General features: G+C 51.3%; 1 protein-coding gene across 1 annotated transcript in view; it reads left to right on the forward strand.

Annotated features, from left to right (window-relative positions):
• Nucleotides 1–5,767: 5,767 nt before the first annotated feature.
• Nucleotides 5,768–25,750, forward strand: part of PODXL2 (podocalyxin like 2) — a 33,609-nt gene continuing 13,626 nt past the window's right edge. Inside the window, exons 1-2 of the mRNA XM_055806663.1 lie at nucleotides 5,768–6,151; nucleotides 16,588–16,881. Coding sequence (XP_055662638.1) covers nucleotides 6,103–6,151; nucleotides 16,588–16,881 — 343 coding nt within the window. The 5' untranslated portion in view covers nucleotides 5,768–6,102. The remainder of the gene's footprint in view (nucleotides 6,152–16,587; nucleotides 16,882–25,750) is intronic.

Consider the following 25,750-nt stretch of genomic DNA (forward strand, 5'->3'; position numbering starts at 1 on the left):
CCTGCCCCTGCTTGGTACAGTCAAAATGTTTCACAGTGTCCTAGTATTAAAAAGCCTGAGTCAGCAAATAAGCTTATAAAAAGCTCGTCAGAGGCTCTAAAGTAAAATCACATATACTGGAACAAAGGAGAGGTTACATCTTTCCTTGTGGCTAAGGAAGGAGGGGCAGGGGAATTCTCAAGCTTTCCTCTTATGGGGGCGTGAGATGCCAAAAGGCTACACAGCTTCATAGAGGATGGAGTTAAATTGCACGGTGTGCCACAAGCCCGCTGTGTCACCCAGTCTCTGTCCCAAAGAGCCAGCAACTGAAGCAGTGGGACAGAGGCTGAGAGTAATTTTCTTTTCCTTTGGATCCAAGGATGGGCACAGGTCACCTTCTGTGGTCTGGACAATTGTCAGTGTGCAAGGGAAGAAGGGTTAAACCCTTTTCCTGGTCCTAGTGACATCTTGCATTTTCTAACACTACAAGACCTTAATATCTGACTGCTTATTTGTTTTGCTTGTTGTTTACTTTCTTACTCTGCTGAGCAAGGCCAATAGATCGCTTTCACCTTTGCAGGTGAATTCAATTTTGCTGTATTTAGGAGAATAAAACATCTCACCAGCATATTTCAAGTTACTGTGTTGCTTTTTCTTTTTTTAACCAGAGTCTCAAAATAAGTTACATTTCTGTTGAGATTAGACTTTGTGGTTGATTTCTTTTTAATTAACTAGTCCTAGGCACCAAATTCTTTCCTTTAGCTATCACCTTATTCTTCTGTCTCTGTAGTATTTGTTTGCAAGTATCTTGGAACAAAATGTGACCCTTAAATTGAAATTGGAAAGCTAGCTCAAGTTCCTGAAGGCAAAAGCTGTTCTGGTAAGTTGCAGGGGGAGACGGCAGAAGGATTTTCAGTTTTGCCAACCTAAAATACACACTTGCTTTCTGATTCTGCCCAACAGACGTAACTGTGAAATTGAACAATTTTGGAGAAGAACAGAAAAGCACAGATAATGATAATACTGAGAAAAATTTCTGAACAGCTTTGAAGCAGCTATAAAAAGCGTGTTTAGTGCAATTGTAGAGCCCCTTTTACCAATGCTGTGAACATTGTCGGAGAATGTACACCAGGTAGGGAGGCTGCAGGAGATCAAATGAGAAATGACAAGCCTTGGACTATAAAAGCTGTCAATACCTCAAAGAGAGCCAAGCCAGCTGTACCTATTCTAGGGAGAATAAACTGGAGACACAAGGGCTGTGCTGGGTTTAAGTTCATGCTGTTTTTAAAGAGAACTGGTGTTGCCCATCTCTGCTGGCCATTTTGTGCTCTGCTGGCAGCGCTGACCCGGCTGATCAATGTTGCCACTAGTTTTATTTAATTTTCTTGCCTAAATGTGCCTCCTTTCATACTCCCCCTTTTGTTGCTCAGTCTGAGATTGATGCATAACGTCAAAATAAATCCAGGGAGCACCATGAGCCTCATAGAAAGCGTGCTCACTGCCATGCCTGTGTGGTTTCCTTCCCTCTGATTCGAGGCCATGTAATACATGAGGGTGCTTTTGTGCTTTCTTTGATGTGACTAGGCTGTTTAGACACTGGATTCAGTTTCTAAGATTTGGGAGCTGGATGTGGCAGGGTCAGGAGATCTGAAAGGCTTTTAGTTACCCACTTGTAGTAAGCCACCTGCACGCGAAGACAGCCAAATTACTAGCAACCAAGTGAAAAAATGACAAGAGCATTCATTAAATGCCATGCCTGGACTAGAATCTGAGCACACTGAAGTGTTTTTATCTCATCTAATGAGTAAGTGACAGCTCGGTAGTTCCTGCTGCATTTCCTGCTCGGTGGGGGCTGGGGACTGCATTGATTCTGGGACAAAAAGGACTTTCAGAGCACTGGAAGGATGTGGTCCAAAAGAAGCCAAAAGCAAGTACGTCGGCTCAAGCCCGTCAGCTTTGCTTTGCCGCGTTGGGTAACGGGTGCAGCCAGTCTGTTACCTGCCCTTGTCACGCTCAGGGTAGCTGCTGCATGGGAGCAGATGATGGAAAGAGCTGGCAGAAAGAGGCAGGCAATTGCACAAAGGGGTGACGTGTGCCAGTCTTGGTCTGGTAGGAGCTGTAAGGGTCCGAATTGGTAACAGCGCGTACCCTCAGTTGGCTGTTTGATTCACTAGAGGGTTCAGTGGGTTTTGGCACATGACACCTGTCTTCAGTTGTTGAAAACCAGTGAGGTTGTGCCAGAAAAAAACCACCATCAATATTTTTTTCAGGGGATTCACTCTTCAAGCACAAAAAAGGTTCAATTCTTACAGGAAAAAGAAGGCTCTGGAATACTTTTAATCAACACTTATTTGAGAAATAAGAATGTCTAAATTTAAAATCCTGATCACCTTCAGACTTATTTCCTGTCATCTCAGCAGCATGCCATATGGGAGACGTAGAGCACTGGGCACCTGGTGCAAGCATTGCAAGTGCGAAGACACTTGGTGAGGTCATGACACTGCAGCTGTTTCCTCACTCAGAGCTTGTGATTTTGGATTTTAGTATCTCTTGGTCTCCTGGAGTATGTGACGAGCAAATGGTTTTGAAACCAAAGAAAAAGGCTCCTAGCTGCTTCTGTTGAGGAAAGCTTGAAACAGTCAGCTAAATGCTTAACGGGAAGGGACTGATAGGTTTTGGGGTCCTTTGGCTTGGAGTCATACCATGTTTGCAGCCATGCGATGCTTGGGGCTTGACCAGGTCTTTCAAAGATTTGGCTAGGGCTGGACTGGGAGTTGCACAGCTCCTCCGAGGTGGCATGAGCTGGAGGCCTGCGAGAGGGAAGCCAGAAGGCTGCAGCTCGTCCAGCTGGCGAAAGGGGCTGAAGCACAGGGAGCTGGTGCGTGTTCCCTGCCAACCGCTGTGGTATTCAAAGACCTGTTGAGCCTTATTTCTTGGACACCTGTCTGACAAAAACCTTGCTTGAGTCATTTACTGTAATGTCATACCCTGAGGCCACTGAAGAAGTGTTTAATTTGAAATTGAATATAATTGGAGCAGTTGGCCTTGTTGCTGTAATAATGATTTTTGGCATGACATTCGGCATGTTTCTTTGCTGTGCTATCCACCAAAACCAGAGAACTGCTCCAAGAGCTACAAGCCCAAGAACTGCTGCACTATAAATCTGATGTCTTTGCACAGCAGTGTTTATAGAAGGGCATGAAGGAGGGAGCATCCATTGAATTAGTATCACTGTGAGACTCTCAGACACGGTGGTGAGACACCACAGAATGGTTTCCCCAGCAGGTGGTGGAGCAGCTGACCCAGGTTCAGGTAAGGGATGCAGCCCTCCAAGCCCCAGGCTCCAGTGAGTGCCTGGGACTTCTCTGTAGTGCCAGGAGAAAAGGCCCTCTGTCCTGCAGGAGATGTGTGTTCCTCTTGGAGGACCTGTGCCACCAAGTGGAGGGATTTCAGAAGGAAGTGAGCAGGCTGTGCAGTGTCGGAGATGAAGGAAGGTGGGATCTTCTCTGAGACAAAGCAGCTTGAAGGGCTCCCAACCCCACCTGAAGCAGAGAAGTAGGCAGTGTCCACCCCTAATATTAAGGTAAGTGCAACCTCTGGAGAAGGTGAAGGATGGAAACTTCTGACTTCTTGGTAAGAGGAAGGCTCCTGCTCCCCCTAAGGACTTACAACTACAAAATAAGTTCACCTCCCTCAAGACTGAAGAGCAGCCAGCCACCGCAATACCTGCTGGAGCGACAACAGAGCAGAACATAAGCAATCCTGGAGGTTCCTGGAGCGTACTGACAATACATTCCTCCTTCAAGTGACAAAGGAGCCAATGAGAAGAGATGCTCTGCTGGACCTCATACCAGCAGTGAGGGGCTTGTTGGTGATGTGAAGGTAACAGCAGCTTTGGCTGCAGTGACCGTGAGATGGTGGAGTTCAGCGTCCTGAGGGGAAAAAATAGGGTAAAAAGAAAGCTAGCACCCTGGATTTCAGGAGAGCAGACTGGCCTCTTCAGAGATCTTGGGGTCTTCAAAGAGCACCGATGAGTGCGGAGGCAACTGGCAAGTGCCATTGTGAGGCCACTCTCAATAATCTTTGATTGATTATCATGACTGGGAAAAGTGACTAAAGACTAAAGGAAAGTAAATGTCACTTCTGCCTTTAAGAAGGGCAAGAAGGAGGAGCCAGGGAGCTCCAGTCAGCCCCATCTCTATCCCTAGGAAGGTGATGGAGCTGCTAATCCTGGAAACTATTCCCAGACACACGAACAACAAGAAAATCATCAGGAATAGTCAGCATGGCTTCACCAAGGCAAAGTCATGGTTGACCAACTTGATAAAACTTCTACAATGAAATGACTGGCTTTGTAGATGAGGGGAGCAGATATTGTCTACCTGGACTTCAGGAAGGCTTTGGCACTGTGTCCCACAAGATCCTCATAGATAAGCTACTGAAGCGTGGGCTGAATGAGCAGACAGTGAGGTGGATTGAAAACTGGCTGAATGGCTGGGCCCAGAGAGCGGCGGCACAAAGTCTAGTTGGAGGCCAGTAACTAGCAGTGTAACCCAGGTGTCACTAGTGGGTCCAGTCTTGTTTAACATCTTCATTAATGAGCTGGATGGTGAGGCAGGGCATGCCCTCAGCAAGTTTGCTGATGACACAAAACTGGGAGGAATGGCTGATAAACCAGAAGGTCCAGCTGCGGTTCAGAGGGACCTTGAGAGGCTGGAGAAACAGGCTAATGGGAACTTCCTGAAGTTCAACAAGACGTTCCAAGCGCTGCACCTGGGGAGGAACCATCTTATGGACCAGGATATGCTGGTGGCCACTCAACTGGAAAGCAGCTTGGCAGAAAAGGACGTGGAGGTTGTGGTGGATACCAAACTGGACGTGAGTCAGCCATGTAAGCTTTGCTACAAAGAAGGCTAATGGTAACCTGGGCTGCATTTGGCAAAGTGTTGCCAGCAGGCTGAGGGGGGTGATCGTAGCCCCCTGCTCAGCGCTGGTGAGGCCACACTTGGTGAGCTGGGCTTCCTGGTAAGAGAGACGTGGACATGTTGGAGATTGTCCAGTGAAGGGCCACCAAGATGATTAAGGGACTGGAATATCTCACACGTGAGGAAAGATGGAGAGTGGGGACTGTTTATTAGCCTGGATAAGTGAAGGCGCAGGGGAATGTCATCCATGTCTATCAATACCTGAAGGGAAGGTGCAAAGAAGATGGCGCCCAGGCTCTTCCCAGTGGCACCCAGGACCAGAGGCAACGGGCACACACCGAAAGGCAGCAGGGTCCCTCTGAACACTGGGAAACACATTTTCCCAGAGGACGACTGCGCACTGGGCCAGGTTGCCCAGAGGGGTTGTGGGGTCTTCAGCCTTGGCAATACTCAAGAGTGAGGTGGTCACCTGGCTGTTGGCAACCTGGCTGGGCAGGGAGGCTGGCCCAGCTGGCCTCCAGAGGCGGGGGAGCGAAGCTGCCCTGAGAGAGAAGTTTTTGCAGGTGATGAAGCGGGGCGGCAGCTGAGGGGCGAGGGCAGCGCGGCGGCTCCGTGGGCCGCGGGAAGCTGAGGAACGGTCGGAGGACGCGCGTTAAGGATCCTCGGCGCGGGGTCCATCCTGTCAGGGCCGCCCTGCCCCCGCTGCCAGGGAGCGGCCTTCCCGCGGGGCCGCGCTCCTGCCCCCCGCCCGGCCGAGAGGGGCGTCGCCGGGGGGTGCGGCGGCTCCCGCCTTCCCGCCGCGGGGGCTGATCACCCACCGCCGCGCAAGCAGCCGCGCCGCCGGCACTCGTTGTGGGCGCCGGCGCTGCCCGGGGCCTGCAGCCGGGGTGAGGGGGGCGGGCCGGGCACCGGCGGCTCGGCAGACAGACATTAGGGGCACATCACCGGCCGCGCCCCGCCTCTGCCCCGGCCGCTCCGTCTGCGCACCCGGCGGGCAGTTAGGACACCCCCCCCCCCGCCGCTTCCCCCGCCCCCGGAGCGGCGGGCAGCGGCGGCGGGCGGAGGCGGCGCCAGGCGGCGGGATGCAGTGCGGGGCCGGGCGGCGGGCGTGCGCGGCGGCGAGGGGCAGAGCCCGGCGGGCGGCGGGGCGGCCCCGCTCCCCGTGAAGAGGCGGCGCGGCAGGGCAGCGGCCGCCGCCATGCAGCCGTTGCACCGGGCCCCGGCGTTGCTGCTGCTTCTGGCCGCCGGTGAGTGAAGGCTGGTGGGGCGGGGGTCGCCGTCATCCCCGTGGGCTGGGGTGGGCCGGCTGACGGGACCCCCCGCGGCGGGGCCGGGCGGTGGGTGGATGTCCGTCCCCTCCCTGGGCACCGGAGCGCCCCGAGCGCCAGGACCGCCGGCGGGAGGCGCGTCTGCTCCGCGCCCCCCCCCCCCCGACCCCCCAACCTCGGGGGACGATGACCCGCGGTGGGCCCAATGCCTCAGGACACCGGGACCCCCGCGGGAGGCAGGTCCTCATCACCCCCACCCTCCCCCCGCAAGCACCGTTGATCCCCTGGGCTACCGGGACCTGAGTCGGGTCGCCGTTGCCCACCCCGGAGCTCCCTCTGGGTACCGGGCAGTGCCCCCCCCCCGGGCATCGGAGCCCTCTGCAGCGTCCGGTCTCTGCCCCGGGACGCCCGCCGGGGGGTGGCAGGGGACCCCGGCGCTGATGCACGTGGGTTCCGCCCCGTGGGGACAGGGGCTCACCGGGGTCGGGGGGGGGTGGGGGGTACGCAGCGCTGCTCCCTGCCGGGGCCCGCACGCCGCGGCCGGCGCTTTCGGGGCGCGGGCGGGATGGACGTGGCCCGGGACGGCGGGGTGGACCCTGCTACGGCGGCGTTGCCCCCGAACCGCCTTCCCTTGCGCTGGTGGCTTGTCTGGCGTCGCGGTGGTTTTGCTAACTACCGCGAAACTGGCACAAAGGAAGGGGGAACCGCAAATTGCGCCGCGTTTCCCCAAGAGCCTCCTTTTGAAATTTGGAGGAGAGGTAGGGTGCCAGGGAAAGGCAATTAAGTGCAGGAATAATGATGCTCGGAATAGCTGTGAAGGTTCTGCTTCTATTTTTAAATAGTCTGGGGAAATTTCCCAACAAAGGCATCCCCCCAAAGACCCGTGAGGCTGAGAGTGCCTTCTTCCTCCCTACCCCTGTCCCTTTTGTACAGAAATGTGAGTGTGGAAGAGGAGTTTCGAACTGGGCCATTTGAAGAGTGGGGGAGTCTTTGTCTTGAGTCATTCTGGCAGGGAGGGAAGGGCTGATTTCCCAACCAGTCACTGTCTTCCAGCACAACCGAGCTGTGATACGGTGACATCCAGGCCCCTGGCACATCTCTCTTATTACCCCAATCTCCCAAAAACGTTCATGGGGGAATGTGTCGTCCGTGAGCTCTATGTGCAGTGCCTCGCCCTTGTCATTTGGGGCTCCCTAAAGAGAAGGGATAAAGCCTTTTAGGTTTGCAAACAATAGTGAGCTTAAAGAACAAAATGGATCAGAAGCCTGTTGGGGTTTTGTGCCAATACTCTGTGGCACAGAAGCAATAAGCCTTTCCAGAGCTGAAGGAGGGAGCCAGTTTTGTGGCTTTCTCCAGGTAGGTTGTCCACATTAGGCAGAACGTCGGGCAAGGCTGGCAAAGATCCTTTAGCCATGTGTTAGCAGGAGATCCGTGCCCCAGATTCAGCCAGACCTCCATCTCCTCCACAGAGCAGGGCAAGGCGCGTGTGGGGAGCTGCTGTATTCCCACCCTGCTGGCGAGGGTTGGCTCCATCCCCTTCACTTGAAAGCTGCATTTAGTCTGTGTAGGAGGGAGATGGACCTCATGGTGGTTTTAAAATCCGGTGGCCAAAAGGACCGCAGCCGATACTGATGTGCTGAGGTGTGTTTTGTATTCTGCTGAGGCTGCTGGAAACTTTCAAGTATTGGTGCCCAGCTGGTGATGACATGGAGGATTTGGGTCCTTGGCTTTCCCTGTGATCCCCTCTGCTGCCCTAGCAGGGAGAGGTGTAGGGGCAGGAGGTGGGCAGCAGCTCGGAGGGACAGCTCAGTTCCTAATCTAGTGAAACTGGTAATCCTGGTGGGTTGTGGCATCTCTGGGGGGTTGGACTCAGTTGGCCAGGCATCTCTGGACACCTGGACTGCTACCTAAATGGGAAGTCAGGAGTGGAGATGCAGACTGCTGGGAATTTATAAATCAAGGTTTTGGTTAGTAGCTTTGCTCAGCAGTTCAGGATCAGTTCCAGTCTGGAATAATTCAGTGTACTCTTGCTCCTCCAGTTCCACAGCACAAGAATAGTTAATACCTGAGGGAGAGCTGGAGGGACTGAGTGCAAATCCCTGTGTACTTCCCAGGATCAGGAGCCTCTGTAGACCTGCGGGATGGGCTGGAACAGGATGTGCGCCTCATCAGGGTCCCATCAGGCTGCTGGGCAGCACAGGTCTGCTGGCAGAGCGTGGAAACCTCTCTCCAGGCTCTAGGGTATCTGAGCCCTTTTGTTTTTACAAGTAGGAAAATGATGTGGTTAAAAGCAGGGGGAGAAAGGAGGGAATTGGTCTCTTCCCTCTTCTTGTCTTCCCAGGTGCTTGGCTGCATGTGGGCTATTTAAGGGTTGGGTTTCCCCCCCCCCCCCCCCTCCTTCTGCCTGCTTAGAAAATTCCTTGTTAGCGTTGTGTGAACGAGCCTGAGATGAGGGAATATAAATCAGGATGGATGAACGTTCCCTGTAGTCAGTTTTTCCTTGGTCTCTTCAGTGCCATAAGGAAATGTTCATTTAATTATAGGCATCAGGGGTAGAAATAACTATATTAAGCCCTCAAGGGGAAGCTGCCGGTGATGAGCTGCAGATCAGAGTGCACAAAAGTTTTTTTTTCCACTCACTCAGCGTGGGAAGAAGCCCTGGCATTTTGTGGGTACCTGAGTGAGCAGCAGCAGCCCTGCTGCAGAGCCCAGGGGAGAAGGGCTGCAGGGAAGGTCCATCATGGCCCGCAGCTGGTGGTCGGGTGAGCTTGTTTCCCGTTCTTGCTGGCTGTTGAAACACGTAATCCCACAAGAATGGAGAGAGGCTATTTGTCAGCCACACGAGCGCAGCCTGCACAGAGGCAAAGCAAACACTTGCGTTGGTTTGTTCAGACGGCCAGGGATGCTGGCAAGGAAGGTACGCCCTGCTGGGGCTCGGATCAGCCCCCCTTCATCCCTGTGCCTTAGTTAACAGGGTTAACTTAGTTAACAGCTTAACGGTGGTTAAGCCCCACTGTGGTTACTGGGGCTTGGATGTACATTTTTGTTTTGTGGCTAAGTTTTTACTGTTGGGAAAGCAGCTTTGCAGCCCTCCTTCTGTATGACAACTGCAGCCGCTCTTGGCTTTTCCTATCCTGCCTGCTGTGTTGTGAAGGCAGTCAGGACCCGTAGGTGTGCCCTGGGACTGCCAAGCCTTTGCATGAGCTCTTTTGCCTAGGATGCCTGAGGTGGTTTGGCGAGCAGAGCCTATTGGGGGTGAGACTGCTGCGTGGCATGCCAGCATGTGGCAGGGTGGTCATCACTGCTCTGCTCAGGGGCTGGAGCAGAGCATAACCATTTTGTGCTCTGTGAGTTTTAGAGACTTTTTGAGGTATAAAAGGCTTCTGTTATATTTTGACGGGCAGCTCTGTCTTGAGGGAAGTCCTTCCTGCATCTGTGGTAGTGCTTGCTCTGCCCAGGTGGGGAGGCTTTGAAGATGAAGCAGCCACGAGCCTTTATTTGGTGTGCTGGAAATTGGACCGAGCGCCGTTGGGTACACGGTCCAGGTTGGGACAGAGCAAGAAGAGGAAGCACAGGCCTGGTGAGGTGATTTTTAGCAGGCAGATGAAAATGCTTTGGACCTGCAAGAGGGCAAAGGAATCTGTGGGCTGCGGTTTTTTTAGATCAGTGACTTTCATCCTGTGGTCTGTTAACCCCTGGGGGCCTGTGGGCTGTTTAAGGAGGAATATGAAAGGTAACGAAGGAAAGAAAATTCACTTCTGCTGTATGCAACTGTCTACCCGACGCTGTTTCCTCAGGGGCTCCATCTCCTCCCGCCCTGAGCTGGGAGCTGCCACTGTTGATAGCAAGAAGCGTGGAGGAGAGCAGACGTTGCAGCAGCAGAGGAGGGAGGTGTGAAGGCTACCAGACGATCTGGGGAGGGAGCGAAGGCAAACAGTCTGGGAGACTGAAACCAGGCAGGATTGTGACTCTCGGCATGAATGGTTGAGCGAAGGGAGAAGGACAAACAGGCTTGTCTGAGTTGGCATGACCTGCTTGCATGGAGTCTTTTCTGTGGAGGTGGGTGGTGGTGCCCAGAACAGTCCTGATGTTACTGATCGTGTCAGGAGAACAGACTCGTCTCAGCGGTGGGCTGAGGATGCCCAGCACCCCTGGAGGTCAGGCCTATGGTGCACGTGTGCTGACAAAGGGCACATCTGCAATTATCTGCAAAAGCAGGTCCATCTTCTGGCAGTGCCTTGCCATCTCCCGTGGGTGTACCTGGGTCTGCGTGCTATAGATGTTCTCTGCTGAAATGCCAAGGGACCAAATGCTGATAGTCCTTCGCAAGGTAGCGCCTACTCAGTACATGCAGACATGCACACCCTGTAGCCTGGTGTTTGAGCTCTCTGACTGTGCTAGCTGTGAAGATCTGTAAAAGCTTAAAGATGCTGGCACAGCTAGTGTGCTCTAGAGTCTCCCACTAAAGAGTTGCCCCATTGCAAGGGCTTCTTCAGTTGTGCCTTGTCCCTCTTGTTGGTGCAAGTTGGTGTGTTTGTTCCCCACACACCCGAGTGCTTTTCCCATTGCTTTGCAGTGGGACCATGGAAAGGTGGATGGTTAGAGGGACGCTTGGTGAGGGACCTGGCTGGGGGCAGTACCAGAGGAGGATGGCAGCCTGATCTTGTCTGAAACCTTAATTGGAAATTATCTCAGAGATAGGGACCTGGCTGGGTTTGTAAGTGGTGTAGCGCGGCATGGGAATGCATCAGTAAAGCCATGAGTGGGCTGGACTGAGAGAGGTCTCTTAGGTGGACTGTCACAGCACGGTATGGTCTGTAACTCTGAATTAGCACCAAAAGGACTTGGTCTGATAGGCGGTCATCCCATATGCTTCCCTGTGCAAGCTGTTGAGGGTCTGAGGTGCAGATATTCCAGGTGAGCATGGGGCAACCAGCTGGGACATGCCTCCATTGAACAACATTTTCTTCTCTTCCTCCACTGTCTACAGTTGGGATCCTTTTTTGCTATTTCAGTTACTTTGTGTTTGGTTATGTTCTGGAAGTGGTTTGTGCCCTTGGCTGTTCTGCCCTGGGGCCATGCTCCCCGGCTTTTCCAGGTGGTGATCTGGGAGGGGGGAAATATCCCTGGCAGATGCTTCCCTCATCTGGTCATTGTATTTCTGTCCTAACTCATTATCAGTAAATGACCCATTCCTGACCCAGCTCTCCAAGGAAATAACATTGTTGGGTAGCTCCTGGGTTTGGGGTGGGCTTGAAAGGAAGGTCAATGGTAGCAGGGCCAGATGGATGTTGTTGTGGCTGCTGCGTTGGCAATACTGAGATGCTCTGACCCCCCTGGTACCCATTGTGCCCTTGGGAGGTGTTGTACAGGCTCTGCTAGTCGGTGGTGAGAGACAGGTAAGTCAGAGCGTGTCTTCAGGTGAGTGCTTTTCCCTTCAGCAGGCTGATTCTGCCTCTGTGGCACTGGAGAGGTAAAACTGACCTTCAGCTGGGTAGACTGAGGGGCACACCAGCCCCTCTACAGGTCAGGCCACTGTGATGGCATCTAAGGGGTGTTTGTGTGTTGCTTTGGAGAGAAAATTGAGGGGTTTTTTGTTGTTAATTAAAAAGCAAGACAATTTTAAAGGCTGACACAGTCACAGCCAGATTCCATTTCATGTCCCCAAATCCTTCCTCTCATTTCAGCTGGATACAGGAACGACTTATTTCCTTTTTCATTTCTAGTCCTATTCAGTAGGCCAGTTGGAAGCTTTTAAACAGCTGCCCTGTCCCGTGGAGGGGTGGCTTGCCTTGTGGCAAAGGGATAAAGTGGTTCTTGGTCAGCTAATGCAGAAAATACTTTGGGGTTCCTTTAGAATTGTTTAGAAATGTGAAACTGCCCTTATTCGCAGCAATTTGGGAGGGAGATGACAGATGTTCTTTCCTCAGTTTTTTTGTTGTCTCTTTTTCCTGCTGTTGAGCGAAACTCCCCCATCTGCCTTGTCTGGGGCTGTTGCATCAAATCCTCTGCTGAGCTGAACAGAGTAAGCTTCACCACTTTGACTCAGAACGGTTTTCGGAGGGGCCAGTGGTGTCAGCAACTGGCAAACTCATTTCATCTGTGTATCCTCCTGGCTGGCTTTTTTCCAGCAGCCTTAGAGAGGTAACACTGCAGTATTATCCGCTGCTGTTGAAATCTCGCCATTCTGCTCCTGATAGAGGTGAAGCACCTTTTACAAGGTCAGTGTTACCTCCACGTGCCACCTTGGTGGGTGCTGGCAGCTGGAGAGCTGGCAGCCAGCACAGGAGTTCCTGTGCCGATTTTGGCGAGCGCGCTCTGCCTTTGTTCCCGCTCCCCCCTCCACCTACCTCTCCTACTTTCTCTCCTTTCTCGCCCCTCCTCTGCCTGATCTGGGGAGGGTTTTTCCTCCTCTGCTCACAGCCCTGCCGTTTCCGCGAAGGCTGGCTGCCCTTTTTAGCATGCAGAGCCTCATCTCCTCCAGGTTACGCAGAGGTGCCGCAAAAATAGAAATGAGAGACAAACGCCCCATTGAAGCAGCTGGCAAGCCCTGGCTCCGTTCCCTGCTCCCTCCCATCTATGGTTGCAGGGCTTTTATTCGTTTGTGTTTCTTTATTCCTGTCGCTTGATCTGCCTTTTAGAATACAAAATTGGGAGACTGATGGCTGATAGAAGTCATCTAATCCCCGTGCCCCATCCTAGGAGGAAAACAGCTAGCCACCGATGTCTTGGGCATTAGATTTCCTCTCTTGGCTGTGCTCCCCTGCCTCCCCGCTCAGCTTGTGCTTTGATTCTTTCTTTGCCTTGGAGTTGACAGCTGCGTGCAGCTCCTTTATGAGATGCTTGGAAGAGAGGAGTAAGGTGGCAAATCTTGGGGGTGCTGTTTGGCACCCCACACCTTTGTTTTTGCTGCTGGTGCAGAAGGCATGAAGCGATGTCAGGATGCTGTCTGGAGAGGTACTGGTTTGTACACTGGTGCAATGGTGCCGTTAGCCCTGTGGCACTCTGGTGCTGGCACGGAGGGTTCCCCCAGGCCTGCCTCCGCATCCTGTACCCGTGGGTCAGGCCCCAAGGTGTGGTCTTACTCCAGATCCACCCCAGGAGAAACCTGCCTTGCTCAGGCTCTGTCTATTACTGACTTATTCTTAGGGATGAAGTGGTGTAGCTTTATCTTGGGCTGAGGAGAGCAGAGCATCCCAGCAAACAAGATAATGCAGCTTAGGGGTTTTAACTGGGTAAACACTTCAGAGTTAAATGAGGGTAAACGAACTCCCGGGATCCGAGTTTCCCACATGGATGGGATTAGCCTTCTGGGTGCCCAGGTTCACCTGCCACAGAGACCTCTGCTGTAGAGGTGGTGGGATGGGCTGTGGCTGAGCTCTGGAGGCAGCCCAAACGGGGTGTAGCGATGGAAACGGAGAGGCTGGAGCCCCTCTTTGGAGCTGGTGCAGAGTTGCATTTTGAGGCTTTGCCTGCCTGGCTGGGAGAACCGGGATGGGAATTGAAGTGCCTTGGCTTTCCAGCCACGCTGTATCACCACATCTCTGCTAGTGGGAGTCAGAGGAAACTGAGGCATTGGGGTGGATAAAGAGCTGGCGTAAGGTCCAGGTAGTCAGTTGCAGTCCCAACTACACCAGATTTTCCATGAGGCCTTGGACCTGCCGTGGTCTCTCCCCATCCTTCTGCTTCCCTTTTCTGGATAACTTTGAGAATGATGTTCCCTTTCTCCCCCTCACTGCTGTCTCTCATGTTTGCTTAAGCCGTAAGCTCCTCAAGACAGGTGCTCTCCAGTGGGCTGCATGGGGCTCAGCAGCGCTCTTGGTTAGTGATGCAGGTGTCCTGTGTCAGCCTGGGTAAGCCCAGAGCAGGCATCATCATGCTGGAGCCTGGTGAGCATCGCTGAATCTGCACGGGGGCTGACCTGGCCGGGTCTCTCCAGGTCTGTGCTCGTGCACAAGACACGTGCGAATTTTCATTTCCAGTCGTGCACTTTGCTGTGCGTGCGCAGCTTACGGGGAGCCGGCCCATCCCCAGGGATGCCCAGAGGCACTTTGGTTGGCTCCGTGATGCTGCAGTAGCTTCCTTCCCCTTTGATACTCTGCCTCTGTTGCCGTTCCCTTTCTGTTGCTGTGCTGGCCTCAGCTGATCTTGCCCTAGATCAATAGAACAGAATAAACGAGATTGAGAAGTGCTGAAGCCTGGCCCAAGTGTATATGGGAAAGAGTAACCAATATTGGATTTTGCTCAGTTCAGAGAATTGTGGAAGAAGGTGGAGAGGGTCAGAGCAAGCAGAAGGCTTGAGAAATGCATTTCTGGCTTGCAGCGTTCCCAGGGCAGGTTTGGTAGTCAGCCTGGCAAGCAAGCAGCAACTCCCAAACTTTTTGTGCTAACAAGCTGATGTTTTCAGTGAAAGCACAAGGGCCAGCCCATCTGCCATTGCCCCACAGCTTGTCTTGGCACTTGCCCTGGTTTGAATTTGTCCTTCTGGGGCGTGGAGTTGTAGGACGTAGTGGTGGGAAGGAACCTCGGGAGGCTGCCTAGTCTGTGCCCTTGCCTGAAGGCAGTTCAGCTCTGCTTAAATCATTTCAGGCCACGTGTATCCAAATCTGCATGCAGCATCCAGGTGATGTCTCAGCAGTGCTTTGTAAAATCTCTCTATTTCTAATATTTCAGGACTGTGCAAGCTTTTTCACATCTGCATTCCAGTGATATCTCAGAGCTGTTTCTAACACTGGAGTTTCTCCGCTTAAGACATTTCTAATGAATGGTTTCCTATCTTTATAAGAAATGTTTGGTGCTAGTTCTCAAGGTGGTGACTTACCACTTTGTACTACTCTTTTTCATAATATTTCTGTTGTTTTCATTGTCAAGATCACCTAGCTGTACCAACAGTCTCTGCAGTGAGGATGTCTCCTCACTTTGTGTCCTTGGATAATTTCATTATCATGTTCTTCATTTTTATTCCAAGGTCACTTAGGAAAATGTTAAAGAACAGCAGATCCAAGGACAGACTTTCAGGAATTCCACTAATAGCCTCCCTCCAGCACAAGCCTCTGTCATTTTTTGTATAGCCAGTGCCTTACAGCTGCCTTACAGTTTTCCTGCTAATCGGTGTCTTTTCTTGCCTCTCTTGTAATTCTGTGTGAGGCACTATATCAGATATTTTACTGAAGTCCAGATGGATTAGATCTGCTGCATTTCTCTTGTCGAGAAGATCAGTTGTCAAAGAAAAATACCAAATTAGTCTTCATTTCAGCTTATTCAATTAGTTCAGTTCAGCGACTAGTTCATTAAGAATTTAGAAACTGAGCATGAGCTGAGAAAGCGGGAAAACTTGTCCTTATTTCTTTTAATCTATGAATAAAAATCAGCTGTGAGAGGATGAGATCTTCTAGTTTTAATGTGCTGAAGAACAGAGGGCTAGGAAGCATTTGGTTCAGTTCACCCAAATTAGTTACTTTGCTTGCTTAACAAAGCTGTTTTAAATGTAAAACATATTTTGGTAATCTCATTTTTTTTCCTTATGTCGCCGTATTTATCATGATATTTATCGGCTGAATAAAGCCAAGTTCCAGGTGCTGTTTTTTTGCATTTTGATGGAAATTTGACATGCATGTGAATGAGCCCTTGACACAAATCACAATTAAACTCTCATCTAGGAATCGAGAAGTGTCAGTCAAACCTTCTAATTGATGAAATAGAAATAACAAGGATGTAATTGTTGAAAGAAAAGTGTAAAATGCAACCTGCCTCCCTGCTTCATGTTAGGTAGATGTTTGCTATTGGTACATTTTAATTCTTACTTGTGACAGCCAGCCCGCCCTTAAGAAAGCAAAAAATGTGAATGCAAAATAAAGTTCAAATCAATGACTTAAAAATAGATTTCCAGCCTGCTGATTTAAAACATGATTAATATTGGTGATGTAAATAATTTTGGTTTAAATCAGTCGCCCTGCATATAATATAGCTGCAGATTAGGAGCACTAGGGTGTGCAAACGATCTTGCCTGGATGACAGTCGGACTTCACAGGGCCAGAATTTCGTGACTTAAGTATAAGACATTTCACCTTCTTTCCAGGATGGGTGACTAACAAGGCACCCGTCCTTCTGAAGAGGCAAAAAAACTCAGAGAGGGTGAACTGTCATGGCCCCATTGAAGAGAGGTGTCCCTGGGCTGGATGGCTGCTTGGCACCAACTCCTGGGTGTAAATCCTGCTCTTCATGGTTTGTGGGTGTTTCCCAAAATTCCCAGATTTTTATCATCAGTTGAGAGCACAGCCCATCTGAGGGGCAGGTGACCCTGAAGAAGGCAGGTGTGTGCAACAGGTTGGTTTGGTAGGAATGGGCTGCAAGGGGAAGACAAGCCCAGTGGTTGTCAGTCCTACCTGTAATATGGATTTACTGTCATTATACAGGGACCTTGTGCCTCTGCCTTGCCTCCTCCTCGGAGCCAACCACTGATGGCCTCACATCAACTTCCATGTTGGAGTTTGCCATGATGTCCCACCTGGAGGCTCTGAATTCCCATGAGCAAACCAGCCGAGAGGCTGCAGAGCCCGATCTTGCCCCTGGCTCTTTGCATGCTGCCCCAGGATCAGGCTTTGCCAGCGAGGAGAATGAGGAGTCCAAGATCTTACAGCCCCCGCAGTACTTCTGGGAAGATGGGGGAGAGCTCAACGACTCCAGCCTGGACTTGGGACCGGCAACAGGTAGGTTACTTTTGCCCCATTCTCCCTGCCTGCTCTGCAGGGACTCTGGGGAGGTGGGAGGATGCAGGGATCTGTCTTAGTGCTTTGAAACAACTCTCGCTAAGAGGGCCTGAGATTAAACGTCAGCTCTATTTTCTCACCTCAGTGCCTGATGTGTCCCCAGTGAACCCTGAGCAAGCACGGGCTTTAGAAACCAAGTTACAGCTTAGCCTTTATTCCTGAGCTGCTATGACCTGGGAAAAGTATTGTCTCCACCTAGTTTCCCACTTTGTGGTCTTCTTTCTCTCCTTCTCCCTATTACGCTCTCCGTTCCTTCTTTCTGTTGCTGCCAATTAAGCACAACCCGAGTCTGAAGACACCAGCTCAATGATCAAGTCCATCTTGGGGTTTGAGTCAAAGCTGAGTTCCCTGGGCCAAGTTCTGGATTCCTCACTCTGACTTTAGTGGGGATTTGGCCCAATAGAAGGCAGCAGGTTTTCTCCCCGGGGCAGCTGTCCTGGTGCCTACCCTGTCCTGCCTGCTTCCTGGGGAGTCATGGCCAAAAAGAGTTCTGTTGGCATTTGACCTTGCTTTCCTCTGTGGAGTGTTTTTTTGAGACCACTGAGGGGACCCAGCAGTCTCCCCCTGAGCCCCTCATTGGCTTTGAGATGCTGTCAGGGAGCGGGATGGGAGGAAGGAGGAGGAGTGTTGCAGGGTTTCCGGTAGCTTAGGAGATTATTGCACATGCTCCTGCTCTTAAGTGTCATGTGGGGCATGTATTAAGTGTTACCCAGGGGCCAGGCTTCAGTCTTATCCCTCCTCCTTATGCAGTGTTGCTGCCTCCCTCTCAGCAGGTCTGATCGAGCTCTGCAGTTAGAAGGCACAAGTCTTGTTTCATCTTCACTCTGATTTCTGTGACCTTAAGCAAGACCTGTGCTCGCAGAGGGCTGAGGGCTGCCCACTGGGGCACAGCACACACCATGCAGGGCAAGAGCCATCCCAGCTTAGGTCTCCAAAGCCCTTTGCTCACTAACACTGCTGCTTAAGTCATCTGGCCGTGCTCTTGCTGCCCTGCAGCTCGTGTGGCCCCCCAGGCACTTGCAGGCCTGGCTGCGGGGAAGCTGTACAGATGCCGCCCCCGCAGCGATGCTGGGGGCGGATGGTGCGTGCTCCTGTCAGCACATCCTTGGGACATGCTCTGGCATACCCGCTCTCACGCGCTGGCAGCGTGCTCAGCGGTGCTTTTATTTGTGTGCCAGCAGGCACCTGCATGTACTCACAGATCTGGACGTGACTTGGAGAACAGCATGTGCTTGTGCATTGAGAGAGAGATGCACTGGGTACCGAACCCAGCCTCGCCTCTTGCACGTGCCTTGCTCCATTTGTATGCAGAACACGCTCATCTCTTCTTCCGTTCTTGCCTGCAGTGCTTTCCTCCATGAACAGATGTGCTCTTTCAGCTGTCCTTTACATGTACCCTGTCCTATCCGCTGCCCAGCTAACCGATTCTGTGCTTCCAAGCACGGTTTTTTCCCCCTGACCGTTGCTGTGTCCAGAGCTCGTGTCTTGGTGGCATTTCAGAACCTTGGTTAATAGAACAGTTTGAATTATTCAAGAGCTGGGAGCACATTTCTACTTAAAATTTAATTAGAAACCTGCTGTGTGTCATTTTACAATAAAGGATGTTGTAATAGCATACCTAAATTGGGCAGCCTTCTCCTGTCATGTGAAGCCTGTGCATGAGATGCACACAACCAATGGATCTTACATGCTGCATGTGTGACAGATGCCATGTGATACCTTGTGGGACTGTGTGATGACGTCTGTTAGGTTATTTTCAATGTATAGATTCATTAAACAGTTTCAAACAGGTGCTGTTTATGGTGTAAGTTTTGCTTATGTGGGGGTTTTCTCCAAATGACAGTGTAGCCCAGCACAGCTGATGGCTCTGTCCCAGGCACAGATTTGAGATCCTGTATCTATAAAGGCACAAAATGAGATTGTTACACCACTAGAGAGAAGATTCCCCACAATGAAAGGAGACCTGTGCTGGCTTCTTTCTATGTTTGGCATAAAGAAATTGGGCCTGAAATCGGTGGTCTTCTTGCAGATAAGTCACATCTCCTGAGATGTCAAAGCTGTATTAGTCATCTGTCCTTTCTTTTTTTTAATGTTCTTCTGAAGTCTGTGTGGGGAGACTCCTCTGCCTTTGTGCAGCTTTGAGACTGTAAGAGACAAAAAGTAATAACTATCTGCAGCTGCTGCTTTTTTTTTTTAAGTGCTCTCAAACATCCTTTAAATATATTTCTGGAAAACATGTGGCATTTAGGGCCACTTGTTAGTCTATTAGAAAGTGAGAACAAACTCCCACTAGCAGAGCACAGCTCAGCCTGGGGCTCTGACTCTCCTGAATAACGTGCTTTTGCTGACTTATGCTACGGAACAGTAAATCTATATTGACATCAGTGAGCACCAGCCTGTGGAAGGACCCTCAGATTTGTCTCGTTCTGTCTGAGGGTGCACAGAAGTGCACGCTTGCATGTGTGCTAACCGATGCGCAGCTGCTACCCAGTGGAGCTGCATCTGGAAGGGACGGATTAGGTTTAGTGGGAATGTGGATGCCGTATCCTTACAGAAAGCAGCAATGTGTGACTCATACTTCAGCCAAGAGGCAAGTCAGTGAAGCTGTGAACCTATTACTTCTGCATCCTGCTGCCTTCAGGCTTCTAGGGAACCTGGAAGATTCTCAGGTTGTAGTTTGGGTTTGGCTGCTTTGTTTCATCTTTGGTATCAAATCGGTTTGAGCCACAGATCAACCCTGAAGATAGTGGCCCTGCAGGGACTCGCATCTGGCCCTTCTTCCCACCTTCCTCATCTTGTTTTGCCTGGAAGCTTCCAATCCCCCCACATTTCCTACTGTCACACCGGATTTTCAGGGCAACAGATGCAACATCTCTTCTAGCTTTAGGGCTAGAAGACAGGACTCATTAGGACTGCAGGTCCCTTTGAGTCCCTGATTTTTAGTGGAAGAGTTATCTGGTGTATCCATCTTGGAGTGCTCCCTGGTTTGCACCTCTTGGTGTTCTCCTTTGGCTGAGGATGCAGTGCCCCATGAAGGCTCTGGGTTGAGGCAGCCTAATCATTAACTGCTGGAAGTGCAAGCTCCCAAAAACTGATGCAAGACTTGTGAATGCCTGGGGAATGAAGGCACTTAGTCCCTCCGCCCTTGCCCATCAGCTGAGCCTCCAAGGACTGGAGTGCATCTTCACAGCTTCCAGTGTGGTGGTGGGCTGCCATGAAGCTTGCTTTGTTACAGCTAGGGTCTGCTCTTTTAGCTCCAGGGTTGTGCCTTTGAAGGTGAAGAGACCAAGGCATGACAGTGCTGGGAGCTATCAAATCTGGTCTTCGGGGTTGGCGATTCACTAGGATGGCATGTGGTGCTTTGTGGGGGGCGGAATTGTAATCTTTTAATTATTCATAGTAATTGGTAGAAGAGATTCCCAGGAGAGCTAGGATGAGGGATAGCAGGACAGAAAAGTTAAAGGACTGTATTCAAAGAAAAAGAAGTTTTCTGGCTGGCTGATGGAATAAAGTATCTTCCACCCCCAACTTTTCTGATAGTGAGGTTCAGTTCCTTCCATGGTGAATTACTTGTCCCTGGCCAGAAGGATCCCAGTGTCTCTCAGCCTTACTGAAATCTGCTGCATCTTCATCCAGACTGACAGCAAATCTGCAGTTCTTAATACCATCTTCAACCCAAGCATTAATGAAATGAAGCACCTGGTAAAGACCGTCTGCATAAGAAGCTTAGCACTGAGCAGCTCCCTGCCTGAGCTCAGCTCCTGGGATGCCTCTTGTTTACACCCGGGTTTAGTGTACACTGACACATTAGGGGATCTGTCTTGGGACAAGCCATCTCAACCGAGGCACTGCAGTGACAGAGGGTTTCTCTGAGCATAGTGTTATTTTGGTGCTGCTGTCCCTGACCGGCTCTGTGTTTGGGTGAGGGTGGCTTATTTTAGCCTTATTGCAGTTCACACACTGAGCAGAAAAAAGGCATGGGGATGTTGGGAACAGCTGCAGTGCTTGGTGTCCAGTCTCTACCTGAAGCAAATTCTAAGTGTAATGAGACCGAACCACTTCGTTACCCTGAGTCTCTTTTGTGTGTGTGGGCCCATCTTGGAGTTGCAGATAGTAACCTCTAGCAATTCGGGAAGATTAGGATATTAGCCCCAACTGGCTAAATTCCAGCACCAGTAATTGCATTTTGCCTCTTCAAAATCCCCCTGCAGTTTCAATCAGATGGAGTACGGCTTTTTGCAGTAAGCCTTACTGCTCTATACTGCAAAATGGTGAACAGATACTACCCTCAGACCTGGCTGCATTTTAAGTCGTGAGTAGAGTGCACCTTGCGCTTCTCAGGGTTGGCAGATGCATTAGCATGAACGGTCCTGCCAGGCTGCATTGCTGTGGTGGGAGCCCAGGAATGTTCTTGTCTTTATTACAGTGCCTTCTAGTTATGAGTAATTCAATCACTGGTTAACATGATCTTCCCATTTAATCCAATAAAGACCTTATGGTCAGGTTATGTGTTCTGAGAGCAATGAGGGTCACCCTTTTTCTGAGCTGTCACAGTTGCTTTAAACAGCTAATAGTGGCAAGTACAGGGTAGGGAACCTTGTAGGGCGGTAACTGAAACCAGCTCTTCTGAACGGAGGAGAGGCAGAAATGTAGTTAATTAAATGTCTGTCTGGGGAATTGTGCTTTGGCACAGGGCCAAGTCTTGGCCCATCTAGCATCAGGGAAGTTTCAGTATTGCTTTCAGAGGAAGCAAGACATCACCTAAATGACGGCTCTTTGCAGAGGTTTGGAGCTCATGTTCACCTCTCCCAGGGCAAAGGAAGTGAATCTGTGCAACCCAGACCTGGGTCTGCTGGGAGGTGCAAAATGCAGGACTTGGAGTGACGGAAGGCTGTGCAAGATGGTTTCTTTAGCAAACAGTGCCTGAGGGTCTTTGCAAGAGTGCTTGGAAGGGAAAAGGGGGGGCGGCTGAGGGAGGCAAAGACAGCTGGATGCTGCAATATGAGTAATACCACTACTGATGGAAAGCATTAAGGGGCATAGCTAAGGATGTGGTGGCAAAGAGGTGAGGTGGAGGTGTGGAATTTCGTATCGGTGAACCAGACTCCCAAGGGGATGGTGTGACTGAGAAGCTCTGGGAGAGTACATGACATGGAGCTGTGGCTGCTGGCTATGTTCATCTGGTCCATCGCTGCTAGGCTGTTAATCGGGGATGCTGGGATAGTTTCGTGGCTCCAGCAGACAGTTCTCCTCAGTTGTCTCTCTCTGTGATCAGGCTGGCTCCTTATGGCTTGGCTGCTCTTGTTTGTGGCTGGAAGGGGTACCTGGCACATGCCACCTCTGTGTGTGGCCGCAAGTTCCTCTTGTGCTCTGACATATTGCTGATCTTGGTGGGAGACTTCCAGAGAGCAGACCCTGGCAGGGAAGGAGCTGATGGTGTGTACCATTATTGCCTCCTCCCTCCTCCGGCACCCTTCTTTTTGGCAGTGCTCTGCTTCCTTGCTGAAATTAAATGAGCCTGATGAATCTGGCATTGCAGCCAGCCCCATGCTACCTGTCTCCTTTAACAGAAGACCCTGCCCCACTTCTGCACAGGTTACCTGAGTCTGCCTGGCCTCTCTGTTCCATGGTTGCTGTTTCTCTCCACAAAAGCTGGTGGGGGTGGATAGCACCAGCACAGGGAGGTGGGAGGGTCTGCAGGTGCAATTCCATGTGCCCAGGATATGGGAGCCAGGTTTAGAGGGTCTTCTGAAGGTAGAGGACAGCCAGGTGGGCTGGTGGGTTGTAGGATCTAGAAGACCAGTTGCTGAAGGAGAACTGCTACATGGATGTTGGAAGGAGCCACTGAAAACGGGACATGGCCTTTGAGTTCCCTTAGGGCTGGGGCAAAGGGGAATCGAGGGAAATGCTGAAAAGACTCTTAGAATGGGGAAGCTCTTAGCTCTGCGTTGCACAGGTGAGTGATGGAAACCAGCTTGCCTGGAAGGAGCCTTGGGAAGAAGATGCTGGGATCACACCAAGGAGATGGACAGGGTGCAAAAATTCCTTCACATCGTAGAAGAGGGATGTAAAAGAAAATGAGTGCCTTAAAGAGACCTGATCTTGAGAAAAGAAAATGAGTGCCTTAAAGAGACCTGATCTTGAGAAGTGGATGTCCTTGGTAGTGAGGCAGTAGGAGCTGTTTCCAGACAGAGACTAAGTGTCTAGCTGGGAAGTCTAGAAGGAGGATTAACTCACTATCCCTGAACCTCCGAACCTCAAAAGTGATGGAAGCCTTATGGGAACTGGGTTGTATGGAGAGCTCCTTGTTTTAACGAGCACAAACCAGCACAACTCTGACCAAAACACCTCAAGTTTCACTGTTTGTGTGAGTCTGAATAACAGCCCTTGCAAGACTTGAGGCAAGTTGAGGTTAAAATCAGTGGGGTCTTATGAACCAGGTGGGAGAAGGATGCTCCCAGCTTAGCATGCAGGATAGTGGAGACACTGGTGGCAAATGGAGATGTTAACTCAATTAGTAGTGAGTGTGAGGATTCCTGTCTGCTTCTACCTTGTTGATTTGTTGGCCCAGAGAAGCAGCTCAGATTTCAGTCTTTGGCTGCCTTTTAAGACAGAAGCTTGCTGGGAGAGAGTGGGATGGGTTCTCCCTGAGCTTCCATCTCCCAGGAGAGATGGCAGAGGTAGCAGTCCCTCCGGCATCCTTAGATCTTGTTGGTGGAAAGGCAGCATGGCTGTACTGTGCAGGGCTTTCCTCTGCAGGAGCTAGCTAATCTGTGACAGAGCACCTTAACGAAAGGTTGAATGTGTGACTTCAAAGGAGAGCTGACAGGCCAGGAGCATTTCTAGTTCCCATGGGACAAACCTCATGCTGCTTTCTCCTGGCTTGTTTTTCCGCTGTGCCCATCTGCCAGTTCTTGCTCTTCTCCACGTGGGCAGAGGGGCAGGGAAGAGAGTAGGTGCAGAGGAGTCGAGAATAGCTGAGAGTGTCTTTAGGCAAAGGAGATGGCAGATTGAATCACTGGTCCTTGAAAATAACATTTCATCTGACAGGGCCTTGTTTCAAGGGGCAAACCCCTCACTTTTCACCCACAGCATGTCAGGGCAGGCAGGGTTCCTGTTGCGGTTGGTGTTTTTTGTGCAAACCCTGAGTATCCCTGCAGCAGGAGGAGCAGCAGAGCCCTGGGAGGTGCACTAAACCTTCACCATCTGTCTGAAGAGGGTCCCGACCTCATGCCCTCAATCCTGTGGTCTGTGGCTGTTCCTGCTGCTAACCACCATCCGTCCGGCAAGGCAGTGACGGTGGCTGTGGACCCTGGGATGTGTAGCTGTTGGTAAGGGCCTTCATGAAGACCAGCACCAGGCAGCAGAGGGGAGATGGTTTCTGTTTGTGTGGGCTGCTGCTCATTGCCCTTACCAGCCTCCTTGACCTCTGAGGGACTCACCAGGTGGGGGCTGTTGCATAGCAAAAAATCTTTTAATCCCCAGGGTTCTTGGCTAGAGTGTCAGTCAGGATGGGTGCTCTCTGTTGAAACAGAGTGGCAAAGCGGACATTGCTTCTGCCTGTGGTGGTCAGTAGATCTCAGTGGCCTGTTTGCAGCCAGAATTGGGAGACAGTTACCACATCACAGCTCCCAAGGTCAGCAGCTGGATCACGCTTGTCTTTGGGCAGCATCTGGAGGGTGTTACTTGACAGCATGAAGGGAGTGAGCTGTGCATTAGGGAAGCCACTTGCCAGCTGGACAGGAGCATCTTTGCACCTCCTGCTCAGGGTGGAGGGAGCAGTGGTGTTCTCCGTGCAGGAGGGATGGGGAAGAGCGTGCAGGAGCAGCATGGGCGCTCCTGGTTGCCAGGGCGTATCCAAGGCAATAGATGTGTTTGCTGACATGGCCCCTTCTGCCTGGGAGCTCGCACCCACTCTGGCAGCAGCAAGCGATGGATTGGAGTCAGGGATGCATGGAGATTCCTTGTGCAGATCTCCTCTGTAAGGCATCCAGACAGCTGCTGCTCACTGTGCTCAGTGGAGCATCCGCTTTGGCAGGCAGGAGAGGAGATGGGGGTCTTGGGGATTTCAGACAGTCACTTACTGCGTAACAATAACCACAGGTGGGTCAGGGTGCTCGTTTCTGGCTGCAGAGGGATTGTCTTCCCTTTCTCAGTCAGAATAGGTGCTGTGCTTGTCTTGGGGGAGAAAAGGAGTTCATTGGGGTGGAAACTCCTGAAACGGAGCCCCTTGGGTACAGGCAGTTTCTCAAGAAAGATGAAGATTGATTTGTGCCTGTCGCTGAGCTTAACATGTCTGATACTCTCCTTATCCTGGGATCCCAGCTCCTTTCTGGGCTTCCAGAAGAAACTGCTGCCTGCTCTGACCTTACATTTGTGAGGTGCATCTTCTCCTTCAGCATCTACATTTGTCTAGCAACGTGCATGCGTGGTCAGAGCCACAGAACAACCAGGGGCTGTGCGGGAGGGAGGGCAGTTAGATCCAGCTCCTGCTTCCCTGCGGCCACTCTTCCTTAGTGACACGGGAGTCTCAAAATGCAGATGTTTGTGGGGTGACTGTTCTGCTGTGAAATGCTGTACAAACTGAAGTTCTGCATTTCAAAGATGCCCAGGTTGATTCAGGTTTTGGTGGTATTGGGTGTGCCAGGTTTGCTGTGCTTTTGTTTCTCTTCCCTAGTATTTCCTCTTTAGTTTGTGGCTGACTGCTGCTACCACCCTGTATCTTTCTGAATCCCATCTGAAACAAATCTTTCTGTCCCGGCCTGATTGCTAACACTCATAACCTCACCTTTAACAGTTTTGACACCTG

Source organism: Falco peregrinus, chromosome 5 (assembly GCF_023634155.1).
Source record: "Falco peregrinus isolate bFalPer1 chromosome 5, bFalPer1.pri, whole genome shotgun sequence".
Lineage (NCBI taxonomy): Eukaryota > Metazoa > Chordata > Aves > Falconiformes > Falconidae > Falco > Falco peregrinus.